The following is a 22,395-nucleotide window of genomic DNA, read 5'->3' on the forward strand; positions in this document are numbered from 1 at the left end:
AGTAACATAATGGATAAAAAAATGCCTCTGTCCTTGTATATTAACCTTCAAACTAACTTGTTCATTTGCTCGTTATCAAATTAAAAAACATGCACTTCTGGAATAACGTTATGTGCAAGAGCAGGTAGTAGAAATGTAAAACATGCGATATTCTGGATTTATTACACTTTCATGCAAACCAATCAGAAGTTAGAGTTCTATTCAAAGCTAAAACCATCTAAAAATTTCATCTACAACGGAAGAAGTTTACATCCGCTAACAAAATTGTCAAACCAAAACCATTAATAACTAGTTGCGGACCTCATTTCAGCTAACTTATTTTAATTTACGCAATTCATTGGACAGTAACACTGGACATACCTTTTGTCATTTTCCCTATGATGACGTTTCACTTGTACTATTATACCACAAATTGGTCAAAAAATTTTTATGTATACCCCCGTCTTCGACTATTATTTCATATATATATATGGCCGCACCAAGCATTTTATACTCATTTTCAATACAACTGAAAAGGATTTAAAGTTTATTTCATTCTCACACAGTAACAAGATGAAGATATTTATTCTGCTTTTGTCATCATGTTTGGTGTTCGGTAAGAATGTTACTTTTTGTATAGTGTAAAATCCTAAGTTTCATAAGTATATTCTAATAAGAAGTCTTAAGTCAAATACACATATTTTACTAGGGTAGAATAATGGCGTGAAATACTCACGAGTTTGTTTCTCAGCGCGTACGCACTTTGTTAAAATTTCAGACATTTTGTCCAAGATCTCAATGGTATAGCGGAAGATGAAGTCAAAAACACTTGTATCATAAATAGAAGATTTACCTTTTGTAAGATGTAAAACATGATACAAAGAATTCTTTGTTGTTTTTTTATACTTCTTACATCTGTTTTATTTATAGGACACCCGATAGAAGATATAGGTATGTTATTATATTCCTGTCTTTTTTTTCAAACAAAAAAATAAAATTATAGAGTACATATGCATTATTCTTAACCCTCAAGGGTGTAATTTTTTAAAAAAGAAAAGAAAACAGCTAAAGAGGAACAGCATTATCTTTATAGATTGCTCATCTTTGAGTGAAGAAGAAAAAGCAATGACACCCGAATGTTCAGAAAGTGATGATATATCATGTAAGTTGTAGAAAAGATTGTTAGCCAATATATTTGTAGATTCAAAGTGTCTTCCAGGTAACTGAGAATAAAATTATTTATAGGTTGTTATCCTTACTAACACAAAGCGCAATCTTTATTTCACTTTTGTATTATTAATGTTTTGTTGCTGTTTCTAGTATGTCTTTTTTGATTCCTATATGTGTATTCTTTAGTGATTAGGAAATGTTTGGAATTACCATTACCTGATCGAGATGATGATGACGACTGCAAAAATCTAATGGTAACAGGAACCACTGGTAAGGATTCTTGTTAAAGATCGGCAGAAAAGAAGCATTGTATTTTCTTACCTGTAAACAACAACATTGTATATTTTAGAGGTAAAACGATGCATGGCACTTCCTATCTCACAAATTGTTGTTGATCGAGAATGCGAGAAGTTAAAGATATCAGGAATCGAAGGTCTGCTTAGCTTTTGTGCTTACTTTACCAAGCCTTTTTGAAAATCTGGAAATGCTTAAATCGCTATTATAAGAAATTTGCATAGACTAGCGTTTTAAATAGTTAAAGAGGTCCAGTTTTTGTATATCTGATTGTGCTACTTTTCTATTTTTTTCTTCTTTGCATTCTTTTCTAGATGAGGATAGTGTTGTAGATGTAATAGCCAGTAAGTTAATTTCTTCTATCGTCGTGTCACTTACATCTTATGTAAATTTAGTTGTAACTAGCATACATATGCATGTTTAGCAATGAACAAATGTCTCGACATTCCTGTAAACACTCGACAACACAATGCTGATTGCAAGAAATTAATGGACACGGGTAGTGAAGGTAAATTGCTTTTTTAAATATATATGGCAAAATGCTATAAATACAATATTTTATAGAATAACTGCATTATATTTGTTTTATTTAGTCGTAAAGAAGTGCTTAAAGCTGACAAAAGAAGCTGCTATGGTAGATCAACAATGCAAAAATTTGACCACTCAGGGCACAGGAGGTACATATGGGATTTTCTTTTGTAAAAATTTACTTAAATAGTAAGCACTGAAAAATTGCATTTTAGATATTGGGTTTGCGTTAGTTTTTGGTACATATCAGGGATGCTGCCAGCATTTATTCGTTCTCAAAAGTCACTTAATAATAAGTACATGAAATATCACATAAAAATTCACTGCCCCTTTGTTTTAGATGAAGAAGAACTTTTTGAAGATTCTACAGCTTTCAGTAAGTTTCAATTACGCACTATTTTGTGTATTTTTTTATAACTTGATGTAGCTTTGTCAATTTCCTCTCAATCATCTCAGCGATTACGCGGTGCCTGGAGCTTCCATTGACTGTTCGCAAAGAAGATGAAGATTGCAAAAATTTGATAGAAACAGGAGGTGAAGGTAAAATATTTCATTGTTTTTCGGAGAAATTGTATATGTGAATGTTATATGCGTATAAGCAAATATTTTTTTAAATTTAGTTGTGAAAAGATGCATGAAACTTTCTCTGTCAGAAATATCTCAAGACTCTGAATGTATGAGCCTAAAAATAACTGGAATTGAAGGTGAGGAATTATCTAATTCCAATAAATTGAGCAATAAGTAATAAGTAATGTGGCAATCAAAAATTTATTTCTTTCATTATAGATGAAGAACTTTTTGATGAAACTGTCAGTAAGTTGAGCAACAAATACAATTTAGTTTTTGTTTATTTTTTGTTCTTCGTTATACATATTTTTATGGTGTATATTTTAATATTTAAACTTTATGACCTATTTAGCCATTAAGAGATGCTTGGATCTTCCATTAGCTATTCGGCTTAAAGACGACGATTGTAAGAATGTAATGGATACTGGGAGTGCTGGTAAATAATACCATTTTGGCAAAAAATCAAATTAGTTACATATTATTGCCTTTATGACCCACCTTTTCTGATATGTTTCTGCAATATTAATTTTACAAATTTCAGTTGCAAGAAGATGCATGTCTCTCCCACTGTCAGAAATTTCGGAAGACTCAGAATGCATGAACCTAAAGACAATTGGAATGGAAGGTAGTTACTAAAACGAATTGCTAGTCTGTTTTTGTTATGGGCGTCGTGTCCTCAATGAAAAAAGTAAAACAAAACACTTGTACATTTTTTAGCTTTTTGCTTTATCTCTTGTTGATTTTCAAACATAAGTAGACTGAGTGAATGGTCTTTAAGACGATTTTTAAAAAGGGTATAACCTCGTTCACTTCTGTTTTTTCCTTAGATGAGGAGATCTTTGATGATATGACAAGTGGCAGTAAGTCAGATTCATTTTTTGCCCTTTACTTACTTTGTTGATGTTAATCACGTATTTTTTAACTTTTATTGTACTTTATTTTAATCGTTTCAGCGGTCAAAAGATGTCTGGAGTTACCAAAAAATACTCGAGTCCAAGATGAAGATTGTCAAAATTTAATGACCACAGGAACTGATGGTAGGAATTTGTGTCAAAAATACGCGAAAAGGAACATTGTTTTTTAAACTTGTGTAAAACCACATTTTAAATATTTAGAAGTAAAACGATGCTTGTCACTCTCTTTGTCTCAAATTATGGTTGATCAAGAATGCATGAAATTAACTTCTGAAATGGAAGGTAGTTCTTTACCACTGTCATTATTCAGTCTTTTTAATCAATGCTTATATTGATTTTTTAGTGTTTATTCGTGTTGATATGTCTTCTTCTAAATTCTTAAATTTCAAAACAAACAACATGATTTAATAAATAATGTGTCTAAAATGAAAATGTGCTGATGTCATTGTGACTACAAAAAATTTTTAGTTAGAGATAGCTGTAATATTGTGAACTTTTGATTTCTTTTCGACACATTCTACTTATCTGTAATTTTCCTGTTTACAGATTTTCATTCGTTTTTTTTGTAGATGAGGATGGTACTGAAGATGTGATTGCCAGTAGGTTAATTCCTCTTATCCCTATCTCTTTGTAAGCACAATTCGCAAGAAAATTTGTTCTAACTCTCATATATTATTGTTTAGCAAGTGCAGTATTGAACAAATGTCTTGAAATTCCTGTAAACACTCGACGACAAAATGCTGACTGCAATAAACTAATGGACACGGGTAGTGAAGGTAAATTGCTCAAAGATGATACGACTCTCGACAAAATAATCCAAACCAACTGCATTGTGTTTGTTTTATTTAGTCGTAAAGAAGTGCTTAAAGCTGACGAAAGAAGCTGCTATGGCAGATCAACAATGCATAAGTTTAATCAGCCAAAGCACAGAAGGTACACATGGAATTTTATTTTACTGAAACCTAGTTAATTAAATACACTGAGAAATATATACCATTTCTTATCAAGCACAATTCCCCAAAACTTAATTTTTATTGATATACTTAAATTTTTAGCAATAAAAAAATGCCTTGACATCCCTGTAAACACTCGAAATCAAAATGCTGACTGCAAGAAATTAATAGAAACGGGTAGTGAAGGTAAATTGCTGTTAAAGAAAAATATGGCAATACATTAGACAACATAATTCACACCAACTGCATTGTGTTTGTTTTATTTAGTCGTAAAGAAGTGCTTAAAGCTGACGAAAGAAGTTGCTATGGCAGATCAACAATGCAAAAGTTTAATCAGCCAAAGCGCAGATGGTACATATAGGATTTTATTTTGTTGACACGTGGTTATTTAAAATACAAATCTAATATCTCTTATCAAGTACAATTTCCCAAAATTTAGTTGATATTGACATATTTAAATGTTTAGCAATAAAAAAATGCCTTGACATTCCTGTAAACATTCGACAACAAAATGCTGACTGCAAGAAATTAATAGAAACGGGTAGTGAAGGTAAATTGCTGTTAAAGAAAAATATGGCATTACATTAGACAACATAATCCAAACCAACTGCATTGTGTTTGTTTTATTTAGTCGTAAAGAAGTGCTTAAAGCTGACGAAAGAAGCTGCTATGGCAGATCAACAATGCAAAAATTTGACCACTCAGGGGACAGGAGGTATTTATTTCCTTTTGCCATATGTCATCCATTAAATTGTTGACAGTACTGTACAAACAGTTCCTAAGTGGTAATTGTAAAGTATGACATGTATTCGTTATTATAGATGAGGAAATGATGGAAGATTCTTCTACTTCCAGTAAGTCGAGAATTTTTTTATATTAATACTTTCATTGGTATTTTTTCTCTCTATGATTTTTTATGATTTTGCTAATCATTTTAGTAATGAGGTGTTTGGAACTTCCTTTGAGTGATCGCCTTTTAGATAAAGATTGCAAAAATTTAATGGAAACGGGAACGGAAGGTAACTGGTTTACTGTATTGAATTAAGAGTAGATTCATAGATTCATAGATTTATAGATACTTCTCTTTGGCGGGTAAAAACACAAAATCATATATTTTAGTGGTAAAAAGGTGCATGTTACTCACTCTGTCAGAAATTTCACAAGACTCAGAATGTATGAAGATTACTGGAATGGAAGGTAATTGCAAATTAAACTAAATGACAATCTAAATGATGATTAATAGTACTTCAAAACTTAGTGAAACATTAATGGAAATGATTAAAAAATTAAGCTATGTGAAATACGTAACAATTTGCCACCTTTTATTTTGCTTATAGACGATGAAATTTATGAAGATTCTACAACTGACAGTAAGTCAACACGATATTTTTTATCATTATTTTACTTATAATGAATCCCTTATAATCCTATTTTTTAATATCTTCTCAATCTATCTCTTGTTCTATATTTCACATTTTATTCATTGTTTTAGTGATTAAAATGTGTTTGGAGCTTCCCTTGCGTATTCGACTTGCAAATTCTGATTGTAAGGATGTAATGAACGATGATGAAGGTATAAATTTAATTACAATCCGATATAAAATTAGTTTATTATTTGTAATCAGTTAATTGTAATTATTTATTCTCTTTGCTTTTAGTGTTAAAAAGGTGCATGCAACTGCCTCTCTCAGAAATTTCACAAGACTCAGAATGTATGAAATTAAAGATAACTGGAACTGAAGGTAACCTTACTTTTACCGTCCACTTTCAATCCCATGAAGCTAAATTTTATTTTATTTTTCTTATCATAGATGAGGAGACTTCTGAAGAATCTACAAGCGATAGTACGTTGAGAATGCTACTTCTTTTTGCCATTACATCTTCTTCAATTTTATAACATTTTTTTCTCTTGTTTTTTGTTGTTCTTTACTTTCTGTTTTTTCTATTTTAGTCATTAAGAGTTGCTTGATGCTTCCTTTAACTGATCGCCTTGCAACCTCTGATTGTAAGATGGTAATGGACACAAGCAGCGATGGTAAACAATTTCTTTATCCTTTGACAAAGATTGATCTGAGATTTCAGCTTTTTTGTAAACCCACGTCTGTGATTTTTAGTAGTGAAAAGATGCATGTCACTTACTTTGTCAGAAATTTCTCAAGATTCCGAGTGTAAGAACTTAAAGACAACTGGAATCGAAGGTATAAACTATATATTGCTAATAGCAGCATCATATTTATATTAACAGAAAAAAAAAACATTGCAATGATGAATGTACATCTGTTCTTAAAGATTGCAATAAATTAATTACATTGGTCAATACAATTGTACAAGTAATTTTATTAACAATACATTTTATCAAAGACAATGCCTTGTGTTAATTGCTTGTTGCCTAATATTATCTGATTCTATAAATTTAGATGAAGGAAACACGCAGGAGATTAACATAGGTAAATTTCATGTTCAATTAGTGGACACTGTTTTTTGCACTGTTAAAAACCTTGGATTCTAAGAATTTTTGTAAATGTCATAAAATAGCTGTTTTCTTGTTTAGATGACGAGTTTTACAACGATTTTTGTGAGTAATTTTATAGCCATTATTTTGTCCTTTTGTTTACTGAGTAAATTGCTAACATTTTGCCAAAGAAAAGAAGGTAGCTTGGGAAATCCATAACAAAACAACTAAGCCTTTAATGCTAGAACTCTACATTGCACTTTCAAATTTTTTTTTTTGTTGCAGTTCAAAACATGGTAGCAAAGTTATGAAGCATATTAACAATTACACTCAATTTATATCAAAATGTATTTAGTATATATTAAGAATAGTTATATTTAGACGAAGATGATTCCATGACTCCTGTCAAGAAAGCAGACAAAATAACTTCTATCAAAATTACTGCTTAAGAATGAACCAGGTACATTCATTTGGATTTACCATATATGAAAATAAAACTAGTTATGAAGATTTGTAAAATGAATACTTTATTAATATCTATGGTTACATAATTGGTTAGCTAGTTACGTCTTAATTTGAAGTTCATATTAATTTAAAGCCAACGCTTTCGGCAAAGGAAATATTAGACGATACGAGAGAAACTAACAACTTTCTTTCAACGAACTTGACATTATTTTTGTATTTAGAGTTTAAATCTTCATAATTATTCAATAACTTTCTTTTTTTCATTTTAGCGCTCGACCTGAAAAGAATCTTCGCCAATAATCGTTTGATCTTTGACTAAATCTTATTTATGTATTGAAATTATAATAAAATATATAGTACACAGCTTTAAAGTCGGTTCTTGTTATTGCTACTATACTCTCAAAATAATAAGAGAATGTTTACTTGTTGAAAACGAAATGATTGGTAACGAAATTTTGTCGTGTCAAGGTTGTGAAAACTGCTTGTAACTCATCTGCAAAAATTGATTTCGCGAAACATCTGGAATTTCCCGACTCGCGAAAAACGAAATATTGCCTGCATAAATTAATTAAATAAAATAGGGAATGTAAAAGAAAAATATCATAGGAAACTGGCACTATTTACAGGTTTACACTTTTTTTTTGTAACTGGTATTTGTGGTATTAGGGGTTTTTTTCTGATAGATCGCGAAATTCAATTCCTACAACAAAATTACTTTCCTTATTGTATTATACGAGAAAAACTCAAGAAAACTTAAATATAATTTAAGGAAATAGAATGAACATGGGAACACGTAAAAGGAACATATGAATATCGCAATGATGTTTAGTTTAGAAATGATTTCACAAGTTCCCCTTATTCTCACCAAGAAAAAAACATCCTCATATATTTTTCGTTCTAGAAAAAAATGTTGCACAACCGTAACCTTTAACCATTGCGGATACTCAGTGTTGTTTCTAGAGAGTGGGATCAGCCGTTTTTTAGTTTTAAGTGCTAGTTTATTATACATATGATATCATAGGCGGCATTCCTTCGCAAGAGGAAGAAAGAGGTAAGAAGAAATATATTTTCAAATTTCAGTACCTGAATTAATTATTAAAATTCCGTTTATTATTTTATTAGGAAGAATATTAATATTTTAAAAGCATTTAAAATTTCATCAGGATTTTGAGGGTTCGATGTTCATTGATATCATTATTCTAACAAACATATGGTTGAACCAACTTCGAAAATTTGTATGACACTTTTATTATCAAAGATTAATGATTTAACAAAACTGATTTTGTAGAAACACTTAAAGATTAAACGGTCTGTGATGACATCTTAATGTCATCCTAAAACTTAACATTAGGCCAGTCTCTATGCAGCATTAATTATAATTTGTTCCTATGGAACATTCCAATTTATTAAAAATCTGTCCACCAAATTTCTTTTCGTTTATATCTATATTATAATACCCGTATACGTCTGTCCGTCCGTCTGTCTGTGACGCAAAATGGTAGGTCAGCTGCGCAGGTAGCAAGACGCACGCAATGCGGTATAAAAAGGACGAGCGAACTCGTGGATTTTTCCACGGGCTAACGACTAGTTTTATAAAATACATATCGAATTATCGAATTTCAGAGAGTATGTAGCTGATTGAAGGGTCTGTCTTTTCACTTTATTAATATTATTATTATTATTATTATTATTATTATTATTATTATTATTATTATTATTATTATTATTATTATTATTATTATTATTATTATTATTATTATTATTATTATTATTATTATTATTATTATTATTATTATTATTATTATTATTATTATTATTATTATTATTATTATTATTATTATTATTATTATTATTATTATTATTATTATTATTATTATTATTATTATTATTATTATTATTATTATTATTATTATTATTATTATTATTATTATTATTATTAACAATTATAATTTTACAGGTTGACTACGTCAGAAATATTTACAATCCTGGTATCAATGTAGGACCTGTAAAAAACAGTTAGCTACCAATCTAAGATACTTAATAAAAATGGAATATTTGATTTTTTTAATAGCATCAGTCAAAAAGTCTTTGAAAGCTATTTCAAATGTGTCATAATCTAAAAATTAGTGCTTTTAGTAGAAATCAGATTTCACAAAATATTAGAACTGGCTCTGGGCTAGATCAGAGAAGTAAAAATTCTTGAAGCAGTCCATTTCCATCATAGTTGTTTCGTGTGATATAGAAATGAACTCCTAAAGTCATTGTAGGAGAGAGATTTACTAAGAAGGGAAAGTCTTATTCATAATTAGGGTAGAAGTGTAAATAATATGGCGAATTAAAGGCTTTGATTAAAAGAAATTTTCACACAGGTTCTTATAGAAGTGGAAATTAGTTGGATTGCCACCATCAGATGATAAATACTGATTTATGACTGGCTGGCAATAAATATTTAGCAGGGTACTTTTCAAAATGGCACAAATTAGAGAGAATAAAATTCAAAAGGATAATGGCCCATGATGGTATAACATGAGGTTTATCTTCCTTTTGTTGAAATAAAATAGCTAAATTTTCATTCCTGATAACATTTTTAGTGCAGATCCGAACATCTTTACAGAACAGATGTTTCTTTATGGGGATTAGAGAATATTTTTTTATTGCAGTGTGAGATCTATTCTTTGGAATCGCCATTAATTAATAATCATGTTCTTTTTAAAAAAATATCTAAATACAGCTTATTATGGCCCTACCGTCTTGTTTTATTTCAGTTGCAATCAAGCTACGGACCAAACAAAATGGCTTCGTATGTTGTTGTTGGCGTCCTGTTTATATGTGTATATCTACACGAAGTTAGTGCTGGTGTCTTTCGAGATGAAGGTATGTAACACCTTTACTGATCGATTGTAAATAGGCTTCAAATATGCAAAATATCGTTAGTGTAGAACGTTTTCCTGAGTCCGAAAGTTCACCAGTTTAATTTTCACCTAGGGTAGATATCTAACCGTGCAGTAATTTTAGCTTTTTAAGGAGCTGCAGCGGGAACTCTAAATACTGAAGAACCGCATTTGTAATCCCTTGATGGCTTAACTCCAATATACCTGAGCCTTTTTGACACTATTATCCCTGGACAGGATCAAATTAAGGGAGACCCACGTCAGGGTTAAGCCAAAACATGTACTGCTTATCAACAAAATCTTGATACAGGTTTCTGTAAAAGTATTGTTATTATACTTATGGATTTGAGAAATGAATTTCAAACTCGTGCTTTAATCTCTAAATAAGCAGCTGGATTGCTCTCACTGCAACAAGAATCACTGCGTCGGTGGATAAGTTGTATGTCAGGGAAATTTTTTTCAGAGTTGACAAAGTAGTCATTTAAACACTTGAAGCTGAAAAGAACCGTACATTTATGTCTCGCATAATTTTTTTAATAACATTTTCTTTTCAAACTAGCTACACTTTTAATAATTGATTCGACATTTTGTAGTCCTAAATTAGTCAATAAATAGAAAAAGCACGTAAAATTAATCAGGTACTGTAATTTTTTAATTATAATTAAATGTTTTGAAAGACGTTTTTCTTCGAATTTTTTTTTCGAATTATGAATATTTCTTGTTAAAGTTCTAAGTGTAAAAAGAACAATACAAGGGAAATATTAAAACTATCTGAATAGGAATAGCTGATCAAAAGTTGCAGGATAATTAATGTTATCATCTTAAATAATCAAGGATTATAAATGAACGCCTTTTTTGAAAAAATGCCAACTGTAATAGAGTGGCATTTTTCAAATCTTTTAAGGGACTTTTATATACTTAAAGTATTAGCTACCTTGTGTCTTCAATATTTTTTTTTATTTAAAAAATCCTTTCCTTGAAATAGCAATGCATATTATACTGAACGGACAGATTACCACAGTTTTTAAAAAATACATGGAATTTCTTTTCGTGACTATCAAAAATTTTTATTTAAATGTTTTAATTTTAATTTTTTCCATTATATTCTTCTCATTTTAATTATTTGGAGATGCTTATAGAAATGGTGAGACGGGAAAACGAACATTACCCTGTGGTGTTGTACACTTCCTCGGAAAGGATCAAGTGAAGACGATAAATAATAATTAAAATAACAATAAAAAGAATTAAAAACAAGAAAAAGAAAAAAACATCAAAACATCAAAACAACATTAATTATTTAAAAAACGTAATTTAATTACAGACGATGGTATATTTCCAATCTTACTAAAGAAGAAAATCTAGCTTAGTTGGTCTTTGTATTTTAGTTATGTTAGGTCACTGCCTAATGAGTAACAGGAAGACAAGTTACAACACCTTTTGTTGGATAACCCTGCATTCAACTATTTATTTGTTTCATTTCTGAATAGTGGTAATAGAAGGATGGCCAGTAAATAACAAAAATATTTCTTTGTTCTTAATTGTTTCTATTAAACAGATAAACCAGAACTTTATTGTTTTAAGAGACTTGTTTGTTTATTGTTCTCAATGGTTTAAACGAATCCGACAAACATATTGCTGGTTTCGATTGGTGCACGGTTTTTCTTTCATGTTATATCCGTGGGTAAATAAAATCATTCTAAACTCATTTGAATTATTCACAATAATAAATTAAAAAAAGGGTATGGATATTTGTTAGCTGACTTTTGTTAAGTCATACTTAGAATGTCCTCTTAACTTATAATTACTGTTTCCTTTTCTTAGCGTAAAAAATATTTTCTGCCTTAACTATCAGCTGATATCTTCAGGTTGTTTAACAATCTTTTTCATTGTTCGTCTGCACAAATCTTTCGCGAGGCATGGAACTAGTTTACAATAATTATTTAAAGAAATTAACCTGACAGTCAAACACTTTATTATTGATTATAGATACATATCCTGGATCAGTAGCTGCTGGATATCTGGGTAAAAGAAACAAAAGTAAGAGTTATCGTAGTTATAAAATCATAAAATAAATAGGATGTTAAACAAATAATATATTTATTATTTCTTGTTACAGACTTATATCAAGGACCACCAAGATATCAAACTAAAGGTAATTTTCAAGATATGCACGAGTAATTAATAAAAATCTGAGTTCATGGATTGGATGTTTAAATTTTTTGTATCTACTTTTTTTGTTGACCTTTACTAGAAACTATTCATTTATACTTTTATTTTAAATTTGAAATTATCTTGAAAACAGAAACTTTAGTAAACAATAATTTTGGTAAAATTTAATAAAAAAGAGGAGATAGGAAAAGCTTGAATGGTCGAAGTGTTTTTCTCGTTCTTATTAAATCAAAATTTTTAATTATTTTATTAAAATGTGAATTTCAAATGATCACTTCGAGCCAATTGATTTAATGGCATACTGCCCAGGAAAGCGCTGTAAAAACAATTTAATTAAAAGATATATCTGGCAGAAGAATTTTAAATTGTTATAAACTACATATTTAACACGTATTATCCCTAAATATGCTAAAATATTTGTTTTTGGGTTAAGAATAATTTGTTGGAAGATATTTCTGCGAAACTTGTTTTTGCAATAAGACCTGAAAAAGGATTTATCGCGAAATATATATTTTGCGGTTACAATTTTTTTATTTAAAATCCGAAACTAATGTTTTCAACTTTTTCTCTTTTGATGAAAACCAAATATCTTAATAGTAACCAACATCGATCCCAAGGCCTGTAGAGTTTTTTGATGTGAGTTTATAACAAAAAACGTTACAGGCCCTGAGTTCGAGGTTGGATAGTAACAAGGGAAAACAGGATATTATTTGTTACTCTTTTCATATTATTCAGGAATATAAATTTAAAACTTTTGAGCTTCAAGGAGTGTTGTTTTGATGAGTTTTGTTCCCTGAATGGAAAAAAGCGCTTCTTTAAAAATTCCATTTTGGTATTTGAACTTTACTTTCTAATTCGATAGGTTCTGCTTTTAAGATAATTGGCGAACTCTTCTTCCTATTGTTTCCGGACTTTTTTTGATGCATAAGATTTTTAAAATCATTTTTTTTCTAGACGCTCCTGTACTTGGCAGCTGGTGGCCAAACAGGCGTTCTGGTATGTGAACACATATATTTAACTCCATTTAGTGTGGTTACCGGATAATATAAGTCTTCTTTTTTTATATTTAACATTTCTTTTAACATTATATAGGTTGGTTATGTAAAAAAGAATAAAGCGCAAATATGTAGTAGTTATCACACAGTGCCGAGAAAAATATCGGAAATATTATTATGTTCTCGCTAACATATTTAACAAGCCTATAGGTGACGATTTTTAAGAGACAAGTGCGATAATTTTTTAATCATATGAACCGAACACAAAAGTGTCGTACACTCAGTAGATTATTGTTCAATTTCAGTATGTGTTCAAAAAATTTTTGTTTAACAACAAATAAAGTTATTGAAAGAATATATGTGTTCATGTATTGTCATACATGATAAATTTCCATATTTCCAATAATCAAATAAAACCTCCTTCAACGTGGTATAGATCTGTCTGAAGTCACAAGTGAACTAAACATTTTCGACGGTGAAGACCACTGGCTCTTTTACGACCTTTTAATAATTACATACGAATAAAAGGTGCCTTTCCCTCCCTCTTCTTGCCACACTTACCTACATTTGCTTTGTGCCTATTGCCTTTGTTTTGTTAACCTCTCCGCATTGATTACCATTAGCGTAAACCTAAAAGATTTCGAAATGAATAGTGTTAAACAATGCACTTAATATTACTTAAATATTTTATACGGCATTTATTTACTGGTTAATTTTTAGTTTCCCTACCCAGCCACCACCCAACCATTATTAACCACTACATAGCCACTACCTAACCACTAATAACCACTACCTAACCACTATTTAACCAGTAATAAACACTACCTCACCACTACCTAAATACTTAAAAATCACTACTGAAACACTACCTTACCACTACTTAACAACTACCTTACCACTACCTAACTCTACCTAACCACTGATAACTACTAGCTAACCATATTGTGTTTTGCTATCAGCGTTCAGCGTTTATTTTAGCGACAAGAAGCTTGAGTGAAATCGCGGCCGACGAACTGACTAAAAGAATTGCTGGTATGATTATTTATTAATTATCCTATTAGCCGAGAGGGCTAAAAAAGGATCCAATTGCATTTGAAGAACCAATAAACTATTGTGCCATGATTTAGTAATAATAATGTACGTCGATGTAAAACGTTTAAGTGACACGGATGATGTAAAGTTACTTAGCTAAGTTTATTTGTTGCTGCACTGGTGTTAAGAAATCTGATTCCAGATGTAATCATCCATAATTCACCAAACAGTCTCTATATTGATTCTGATTAAAATATCAAAAGTAATTTAACAACATATTTGTGAAACAACTCCGTTAAAAACTAGTTTCTCTGTTTCGCTGAACAAAAAAGAAAAAGCTATAAATTTTCATTACAACTCTTATAACATCAACGTGTATTCTAAGCTGTAACAATTTGAAAAAGTAGGTGAAAAAATAAACTTATTAACGTACAAAATTATTAAAAAGACGTCATAAATTACTTACTCATGTAGATTTGTGGCTAATATTTCGAAAATTAAGTTTATGACCTTTCAGTAATAAGACGCGCCCTCGAAAATTTCTAAATGTAATTGGTGTATAAAATGGCGAAGAAACAAAGTGGACAAATAACCTATCATTTTCGCTTTATTAGCCTTCCAAAGCTATACTTTTTACCACAATATAATACACGACATAATTGTGAATCAACTAGTAATTTGAGGTATCTTTGTTCCGCTCTTAGAACGTTTGTACTTAATCATCATTTACTTTAGAGTTATATCCATCAATTGGTGCAGCATATTGGGGTAAAAGAAGCAAAGGTAATCAAACAGAAGAGAAAATCTCCATTCTAATACAATGTCAGATATGAATAAATCAATTATTTTTTTTTTATTTATTATAGAGTTCTATCCGTCAGTTGCTCAATCATACTGGGGGAAGAGGAGTGAAGGTAAGGTTATACAACACCTCTTGTTGTAGCGTTATAATAAAAATGCAATACGTGTGAAAGTTCATCAGATGTTTTTTTGTAGGAGTAAATTATGAGCATTCATCTACAACTATGAAGTAGTTTCTATCCTATTTAGTTAAATTCATCATTTGATAATTGTAGTGTCAGTTATTTTTCTTATTTTGTGTATTATTCACTCACGAAGTTCCTGTCCGCTTTATTAGCATTGGTTAAGTAAGTATAAATAAGAAATATAAGTAAGAAATTTAGCTAGGTGCAAATCAAGTAAAAAAATATAATTTCTGTACTGCTTTTTTGAATGCATGCATAAATCACTTGTGTCACTTTACGAAATCACACTGAAAGGAAGTACATGTCCTATACGGGTGTTACTAATATAGAGGTAAAATCATCTCTCGTCCCTCGTATGCCAGATGTGAATAGTTATTTTGTAAGAAGCCAAAATTAGTCAAAAGTAAGCAAACGCTAGAAAAATCAAGTGATATTTTATTTTCTCAAAATTTTGTTTTCCACAGAAATTCCGATGTTGGGCAGTCTATGGCCAGGAAAAAGATCAAGTGAGTTTTTATGCAATCTTTGTCATTTATCTCATGATAAAAAATTATATGCAGCGAACTACTAAAGTAAGAATAACAGCTTTCCATCAAGATAAGATTGGTTTATCTACCTTCTTTTTCTTAGGCATGCCATCTTGGCAACATCGCTGGTGGCCTGGGAAAAGATCGGGTAATTTATTTAAACTTTATAACTAAAAAGTTCCATTATTTTCCTTTTCATCTTACAAAAAAGTTTAATACCATCACTATAAATAAAACACGCGTACTGAATGTTGTTCGGCAAAGTCTTTAGGCACGTGCGTGCTGCAGATTACACTTACCGCTGACCCCACCTGTAAAGTCCATGTGGCCGTGTAGATATTCAGTCTTCATTTTGCGTTCAAAAAATACAGTCCTCTTTTAAACGTTATTTATCTTTAACCCTCACAAATGTCAATATTTTCTTTGGGAACGTTTTGCCTTTAATTTGACTTTTTCCGGTCAGGAATAAAAGAACCTTAAGAACTAGTTGTAAACCGGTAAAAATCCTCCGGAATTTTCTCGTTGTCACTTTCAACTACTAACTTTGACTTACAGACGGAAAGTCGAGTATATTAATATAGATAAACCCAATGATTGAAAGACTGCATTATTTATAGATAAAAATTCTTATTTCACAATTTGTTTTACTTTATTTCACGGACAGTCAAAATCAAGCTCAATTCACCATTCATTGACGTTTCCCTAAATTTTGGTATTTTAAGTATAACAATTAAAACAAGAACCTTTCTTTAATCTTTATTCTAACTAATTTTGGTATTTGTGTTTGCAACTATTTCGCTAGGATGAGAAGGATTTCTGCAAACATACATATTGACTTTGTGCTATTTACTTTAGAGTTATCTCCATCAGTTGGTGCAGCATATTGGGGTAAAAGAAGCGAAGGTAATCAAACAGAAGAGAAAATCTCCACTATAATGCAATAGGAATAAATCAATATATTTTGTATTTTATTTATTATAGAGCTCAATCCTTCAGTCGCTTCTGCATATTGGGGAAAAAGAAGCGAAGGTAAGTTTTACAACAACTCCACTGCAACAAGTTTTGACGTATGGACAACAAATGCATGTACTTCATTTCTTATAGAGCTTTATCCTTCAGTCGCTGCATCATATTGGGGCAAAAGAAATGAAGGTGAGATCTTGCAACAACTCCATTGGATTGTGGATAGACAAACAAATATATGCATTTATTCTTTATAGAGTTGTATCCAGGATCAGTCGCTGCATCATATTGGGGAAAAAGAAGTGAAGGTAGCTAAGTAAAAGCAACGTTGTTTAAATTTAACCATCTTTAGATAGAGATTTTTTTCCTATCTAGATTCAACCAAATTTTTAACCTTCCACCTATATATTTATCGTGGATATCTTTGATATAGCATGGTTCTTGCAAATATAGAGATATCGCCTACGGATGAAGTCTCCACTTTCCCTCACACACCCCCAGCCCTACCTATCTCTAAAAAGGACCTATCGTAATAGATCTAGAAAACAGCATACAACTATTATTATCGGATGTATACGCTACAACAATGTATCAGCTACAATCAATCATTTGTTCTTTCTAATAGACATGCCACCATGGCAACATTGGCCTGGAAAGAGATCTGGTATGTGAATTTTAATTTTAAAATGCATTTCATGCAGAGAAGACAAATTATTTATAAAGGAAATGAATGGAGATAAGTTTCTTTCTGAATGTAAATGCATCTGAGAATCATATAAAATAAATAAAATACTTTACCATTGAAACAAATGTCTCGTGAAGGCAAGTTGCTTACCCAGGATAGCTTCTTCAGTTTCTATTGTCACTTTTGTCAGCGAGGGTGCTGCAAAGGAGGTGTTAGTGCATTTTAGGCTCCCATTTGAATTACGAAAGTCGTGCAAGCACAGCAATAGCTCTTCTAGACAACCGCTTCATATATTAGTCGTATTCTCATGGTGAACGCTATGCAGAAAGGATAGATTCACATTTTATAGTCTCTAGCAAGACTCGACCAAGGTTTTAATACAACACCTCCCGCACGGAGCAAACGCTCTACCATTCGGTAACACACTTCATAAATTGGAACTTTTGTTATAGAATTAAAGAGCAAAAACGATGAGGTGTTGAAGTTGCTGTACGAGTACGTGAAGAAAGAACTTAAGCAATGAATGCAAACGAGAGAGTTACCATCCCATGACATGCTGGCCACGTAACCATGTGATCACGAACCTGCGACATTTCTGATTTACTTAAATCTTAACGAACTAGCTATTTAAAAAGAATTTACTTTTTTTTGACTCTCATGTCTTTAGAAGCGTACAAATGTTTAGCACCGTATTATTTTACCTCATCAAGGTAATTCTTAGACGTATAAAACTTTTAGTTAACCGTAAGATAACCATTGCAGTATCTATTTACACGAAATAGAGATAATAAAAACCCACACAAAAAATTAGGAAAGTCGGATTTATTAAAAGTTTTATTGTCTTCATAAACGAATACAAGATTATTGTAATAATTAATTATCAAAAAGGTACTACGACGATGTCAATTTTTTTTTGGCCTGTTTACTCCTGTCATTACTTCACCACCACCACTAGAAAAAATGATTTGTTAAATACTACCCATTTAATTGATATGTAAAAACAACAATGATAAAACCTCGTCATATTTTACTTTGTTGAATTTCCGCGCCCGAAGGCGTAGGAAATTCTTTAAAACCGTCGTTTTTTCTATCGGAGCATTTTTTGAGAAAAAATCGACCCTGGGATTTCAAGTTGGTCCGTCACAGATGTAAACTTCGTACCCAAGCTCCTTAACTACTGAGAAGTCTAGTATTGACGCTTCAGGCCAAAATTGGTATTTGTTTTCGACAAAATTTGACACAGTTAACAAAAAAAGTATGCTGAACATAATGGTGACATAATAATTTTGATTTTTGTCACCTAAATGTCATTTTAGGCCAAAATTGGTCCAAAAATTAGAACTACTTTATTTTCAACAAAATTTAGAACAGTTAACAAATAAAGTATGCTGAACATGATGGTGACATCAAAATTTTGATTTCTTGTTACCTAAATGTTATTTTAGGCCAAAATTGGTCCTAAAATTAAAACTACTTTATTTTTGACAAATTTTAGAACAGTTAACAAATAAAGTATGCTGAACATGATGGTGACATCAAAATTTTGATTTCTTCTTACCTAAATGTCATTTCAGGCCAAAATTGGTCCGAAAATTAAAACTACTTTATTTTTAACAAAATTTGGCACAGTAAACAAATAAAGTATGGTGAACATGATGGTGACATCAAAATTTTGGTTTTTTGCCACCTTAAATGTCATTTTATGCCAAAATTGGTCCAAAAATTAAAACTACTTTATTTTAAACAAAAATTGGCAAAGTTAACAAAAAAAGTATGCTGAACATAATGGTGCAATCAAAATTTTGATTTTTGTCACCTAAATGCTATTTTAGGCCAAAATTGGTCCAAAAATTAAAACCACTTCATTTTCGGCTAAATTTGGCACAGTTAACAAATAAAGTATGCTGAAAATGATGATGGTACAAAAGTTTGGTTTTTGTCACCTAAATGTCATTTCAGGCCAAAATTTATCCAAAAATTAAAACTGCTTTATTTTCGACAAAAATTGACACAGTTAATAAAAAAAGTATGCTGAAAATGATGGTCACATCAAAATTTTGGTTTTTTGTCAACTAATGCCGTTTAAGACCATAAACGTTTCAATCGCAAGACTTTCAACCATGAATGATAGGCTGTATTTTTTGATGGGCTTTATCTTCAGAGGTTCATGCACCAAACCCCTTCGAATGTTTGGCACAATAACACAACGAATTAGCAGGTTTTCATCAAATATTTTGGTAGGGCGCGGAAATTCTTAGAGCCCCCAGGGCTTCTTGTTTTACGTTTAAAACATACCATAGATACATTTAATTACATTACTGGATACTAGGCTGACGGCTTAACGCCTGATGACCGGAATTTGTTCCGAATTTTTTCTTCACGCGCTAACAATGAAACAGTAGCAAAAACTGCTTTTTTGTGTTAGACACGTACGAAATAGCGTTTTCCGAAACATAAAGCGACGGGCGAATACTTAATAACTGGAATAGGCACGAGGAGCGATATGTGGAATTTCCATGGGTCTCTATTATAATAGCCGCATATACGACGACGAAACACGACATATTCTTACTGACTTTGTTGTGACTGCCTGGTTTTTTACGCGCGTATATTAAACCAATCACGATACGTGCTTTAAGAAAACAACCAATCAGTACTTTTTTAGGTGGCATCGAAGTACTGACAAAGTAAAAGGTGGTAGCAATTCAGTGTTAAGGTGGAAATTATTACAGAAAACTGAGTCGTGAATCAGGGGCAATTGGAATGCATTTAGATACTAGAAGCCAATCGTTCTTTGTTGGTGCCCAATACTGCGTAAATCGTTCAGTGTAAGATGGAAGGTAAATATGAGTTGCTAAAGAAAGAAAGCTTATCAGCGTTCTTGAAAAAAAAGCTCAACTAAATGTTCCCAGAGTGCACTCAATGAAATAAGAAAATTAGCAAACCGTGCTGATGCTGTCTTTCAAAATTTCACAGGGATAGTGTGGGGCTGAAGAAGTTAACTTTCGTTACCTGATCTTTAAAATAATACACACTCAGATGAATACCCTGATCTGTAAAATACACGCTCTTATGAAGGTTCATTTGTTAAACAAATTACACACACCATCCATGAAGTTAAAGTTAGAATTTAACATTCAGTTGTCGAATTTGATCCCGTAAAATTTTTAACGTCCTTGAACAGACTTCTTAACTCAAATCCTGCAAGCGAAAGAGCACAACAAGATTGTTATATTCAAAATTTATTTTTACTTTATTTCGGCATGATTCTAAACACACATATACCAAACAGAATGCGTTACAAGTCTCTTAAAAGCTCATACTTCTCAATGGTAAAGAGGTGGCTGTAGTAAATGTCGATATATTCGAATCGGATTCGCGCCTTCCGTTATCAGGAATAATTAAGCGTGTCAACTCCAATCGTAGTTCTGTCTGTGTAGAACCTTGTACCAGTGGATTCAAAATCAAAGTCAGGACACAAACGAATGAATGTAGTATTACCAAAACAATCTGGTCTTCAAAATGTATGCAAAGGTTAAACAAAACAGTCATAATAACAATAAAAATGGCGTTGTAGTAGTTAAGCTTTAATGTGTCGCAAATACTTTGTTTAAGTCGCGACAACCATTTTAATCGTTCTTCGTCAACGCCAAAGTAAATTCTTCTTGATCGAATTTCTTTAATATGTTTCTTTCGAATCAGTGTGGTATAAACAGCTACATATAACACAAAGACTGTGAACATAAGCACCAGTAAAGTACCAAGAATCAAGGCGCCTGGTCTGTAAACAATATACTTCGTAGTTCGTGTAGGTTCTAGAGCTATTAATAAGACAAGTCCCGTTGAACTTATCCACGAAAACAATAAAGCAATTATTGTATTTTTTGACGTCATTATCTGACTATATCGTAAAGAATACGCTACTGCAACGTATCGATCAAACGATAGCAAAGCACTCGTGTATAACGAAGTATAAATAGCAACCAATAAGGAACCGTTTACAGCTTCATATGTAACAGTGACACGTACTTGTGAAACAGGAACAGTAATCTCAACAATTGTAGCAAAAAAAAGAGCTAACAGGATATCTGATATACATAAATTTGCGATAATGTAATATCGTTGTATATGCAATTTTTCTCTAGTGTAGATAACGTAGAATAAAAGGGCTTCAAAACATGACGACACGACGCAGATTAAAACCACTGTGTGTGCGACTGCATAACGTACAGTCTGGCTAAACTCCTGCATGTCGAGAAACTGATGTTTATGAGTAATACAAATATTTACGTTTTTTTCTTTTTATAAATCATGCAGATTTACATATTGTTTTTTCTTTACTTTTGTACACGGCTGACAGGTGTATGTGTATAACTTTTGTTCGGTACAGACAAAAATAGAAATAATTCGTTTGTGTGAATATGAGGGGCTTCAAAATAGAATGTAGGAAAGGGCTATTGCGGACTGATCACTTTTGTATGGTTATGACGATTTAAACGTGCATGTTTTTAAAAATTGCATGAAATAATTTAATTTAGATAGCCTTCGTTGGCTGCCAGAATAGTATTGTTTTAGTGGGGGAATGCTTAAAAAATGCTGGGCGCTTAATCGGATCATTACGGTATTCAATTGTTTAATTATTAAATTCATTTCATATTTCTGTATACATACATGATACAATATAAGGAAGAATCTGAATTTAATTTATTGTAACATCAGACATGAGCGACAACGAAGAAGAAACCATTTTGTGCTTCTTAATCTTTTTCAGCAGTTTTATTCTTTCACATGAAAGAAAAGTTAAAAAAAAGAACTGTATGAGTTA

At 31.3% G+C, this 22,395-nt stretch overlaps 4 protein-coding genes across 5 annotated transcripts; 3 read left to right on the top strand and 1 right to left on the bottom strand.

Annotated features, from left to right (window-relative positions):
• The first annotated feature begins 239 nt into the window (after positions 1-239).
• On the top strand, positions 240-4,163 carry LOC130648170 (uncharacterized). Its single transcript, XM_057454208.1, has 19 exons — positions 240-595; positions 910-930; positions 1,073-1,141; positions 1,336-1,419; positions 1,499-1,582; positions 1,758-1,787; positions 1,868-1,951; positions 2,037-2,120; positions 2,312-2,347; positions 2,428-2,511; positions 2,592-2,675; positions 2,758-2,784; positions 2,891-2,974; positions 3,080-3,163; positions 3,366-3,398; positions 3,492-3,575; positions 3,654-3,734; positions 4,022-4,082; positions 4,136-4,163. Exons 1-19 carry the CDS (start codon positions 430-432, stop codon positions 4,161-4,163), a joined length of 1,308 nt encoding a protein of 435 aa, XP_057310191.1. The 5' UTR covers positions 240-429.
• Positions 3,864-7,693, top strand: LOC130647869 (uncharacterized). Its single transcript, XM_057453875.1, has 20 exons — positions 3,864-4,051; positions 4,136-4,228; positions 4,302-4,385; positions 4,508-4,591; positions 4,673-4,756; positions 4,872-4,955; positions 5,037-5,120; positions 5,227-5,259; positions 5,344-5,424; positions 5,525-5,602; positions 5,743-5,775; positions 5,898-5,978; positions 6,064-6,147; positions 6,217-6,249; positions 6,357-6,440; positions 6,520-6,603; positions 6,823-6,852; positions 6,957-6,980; positions 7,239-7,317; positions 7,592-7,693. Exons 2-19 carry the CDS (start codon positions 4,210-4,212, stop codon positions 7,304-7,306), a joined length of 1,152 nt encoding a protein of 383 aa, XP_057309858.1. The 5' UTR covers positions 3,864-4,051; positions 4,136-4,209; the 3' UTR covers positions 7,307-7,317; positions 7,592-7,693.
• Positions 7,694-10,043: 2,350 nt separating this feature from the next.
• On the top strand, positions 10,044-18,470 carry LOC130647591 (uncharacterized). Of its 2 annotated transcripts, XM_057453505.1 has the most exons (15): positions 10,044-10,196; positions 12,200-12,250; positions 12,330-12,365; positions 13,337-13,378; positions 14,356-14,409; positions 15,145-15,192; positions 15,276-15,323; positions 15,860-15,901; positions 16,026-16,070; positions 16,778-16,825; positions 16,904-16,951; positions 17,027-17,074; positions 17,143-17,193; positions 17,511-17,549; positions 18,023-18,470. In XM_057453505.1, exons 1-15 carry the CDS (start codon positions 10,115-10,117, stop codon positions 18,091-18,093), a joined length of 753 nt encoding a protein of 250 aa, XP_057309488.1. In that variant the 5' UTR covers positions 10,044-10,114; the 3' UTR covers positions 18,094-18,470. The 2 variants fall into 2 exon arrangements, with proteins under 2 accessions (XP_057309488.1, XP_057309489.1); XM_057453506.1 differs by lacking the exon at positions 16,904-16,951.
• A 1,898-nt stretch (positions 18,471-20,368) lies between these two features.
• On the bottom strand, positions 20,369-22,124 carry LOC130647891 (melanocortin receptor 5-like). The gene has a single exon (XM_057453897.1). It carries the CDS (start codon positions 21,819-21,821, stop codon positions 20,880-20,882), a length of 942 nt encoding a protein of 313 aa, XP_057309880.1. The 5' UTR covers positions 21,822-22,124; the 3' UTR covers positions 20,369-20,879.
• Positions 22,125-22,395: the final 271 nt, after the last annotated feature.

This window comes from Hydractinia symbiolongicarpus, chromosome 6 (genome assembly GCF_029227915.1).
Source record: "Hydractinia symbiolongicarpus strain clone_291-10 chromosome 6, HSymV2.1, whole genome shotgun sequence".
NCBI lineage: Eukaryota > Metazoa > Cnidaria > Hydrozoa > Anthoathecata > Hydractiniidae > Hydractinia > Hydractinia symbiolongicarpus.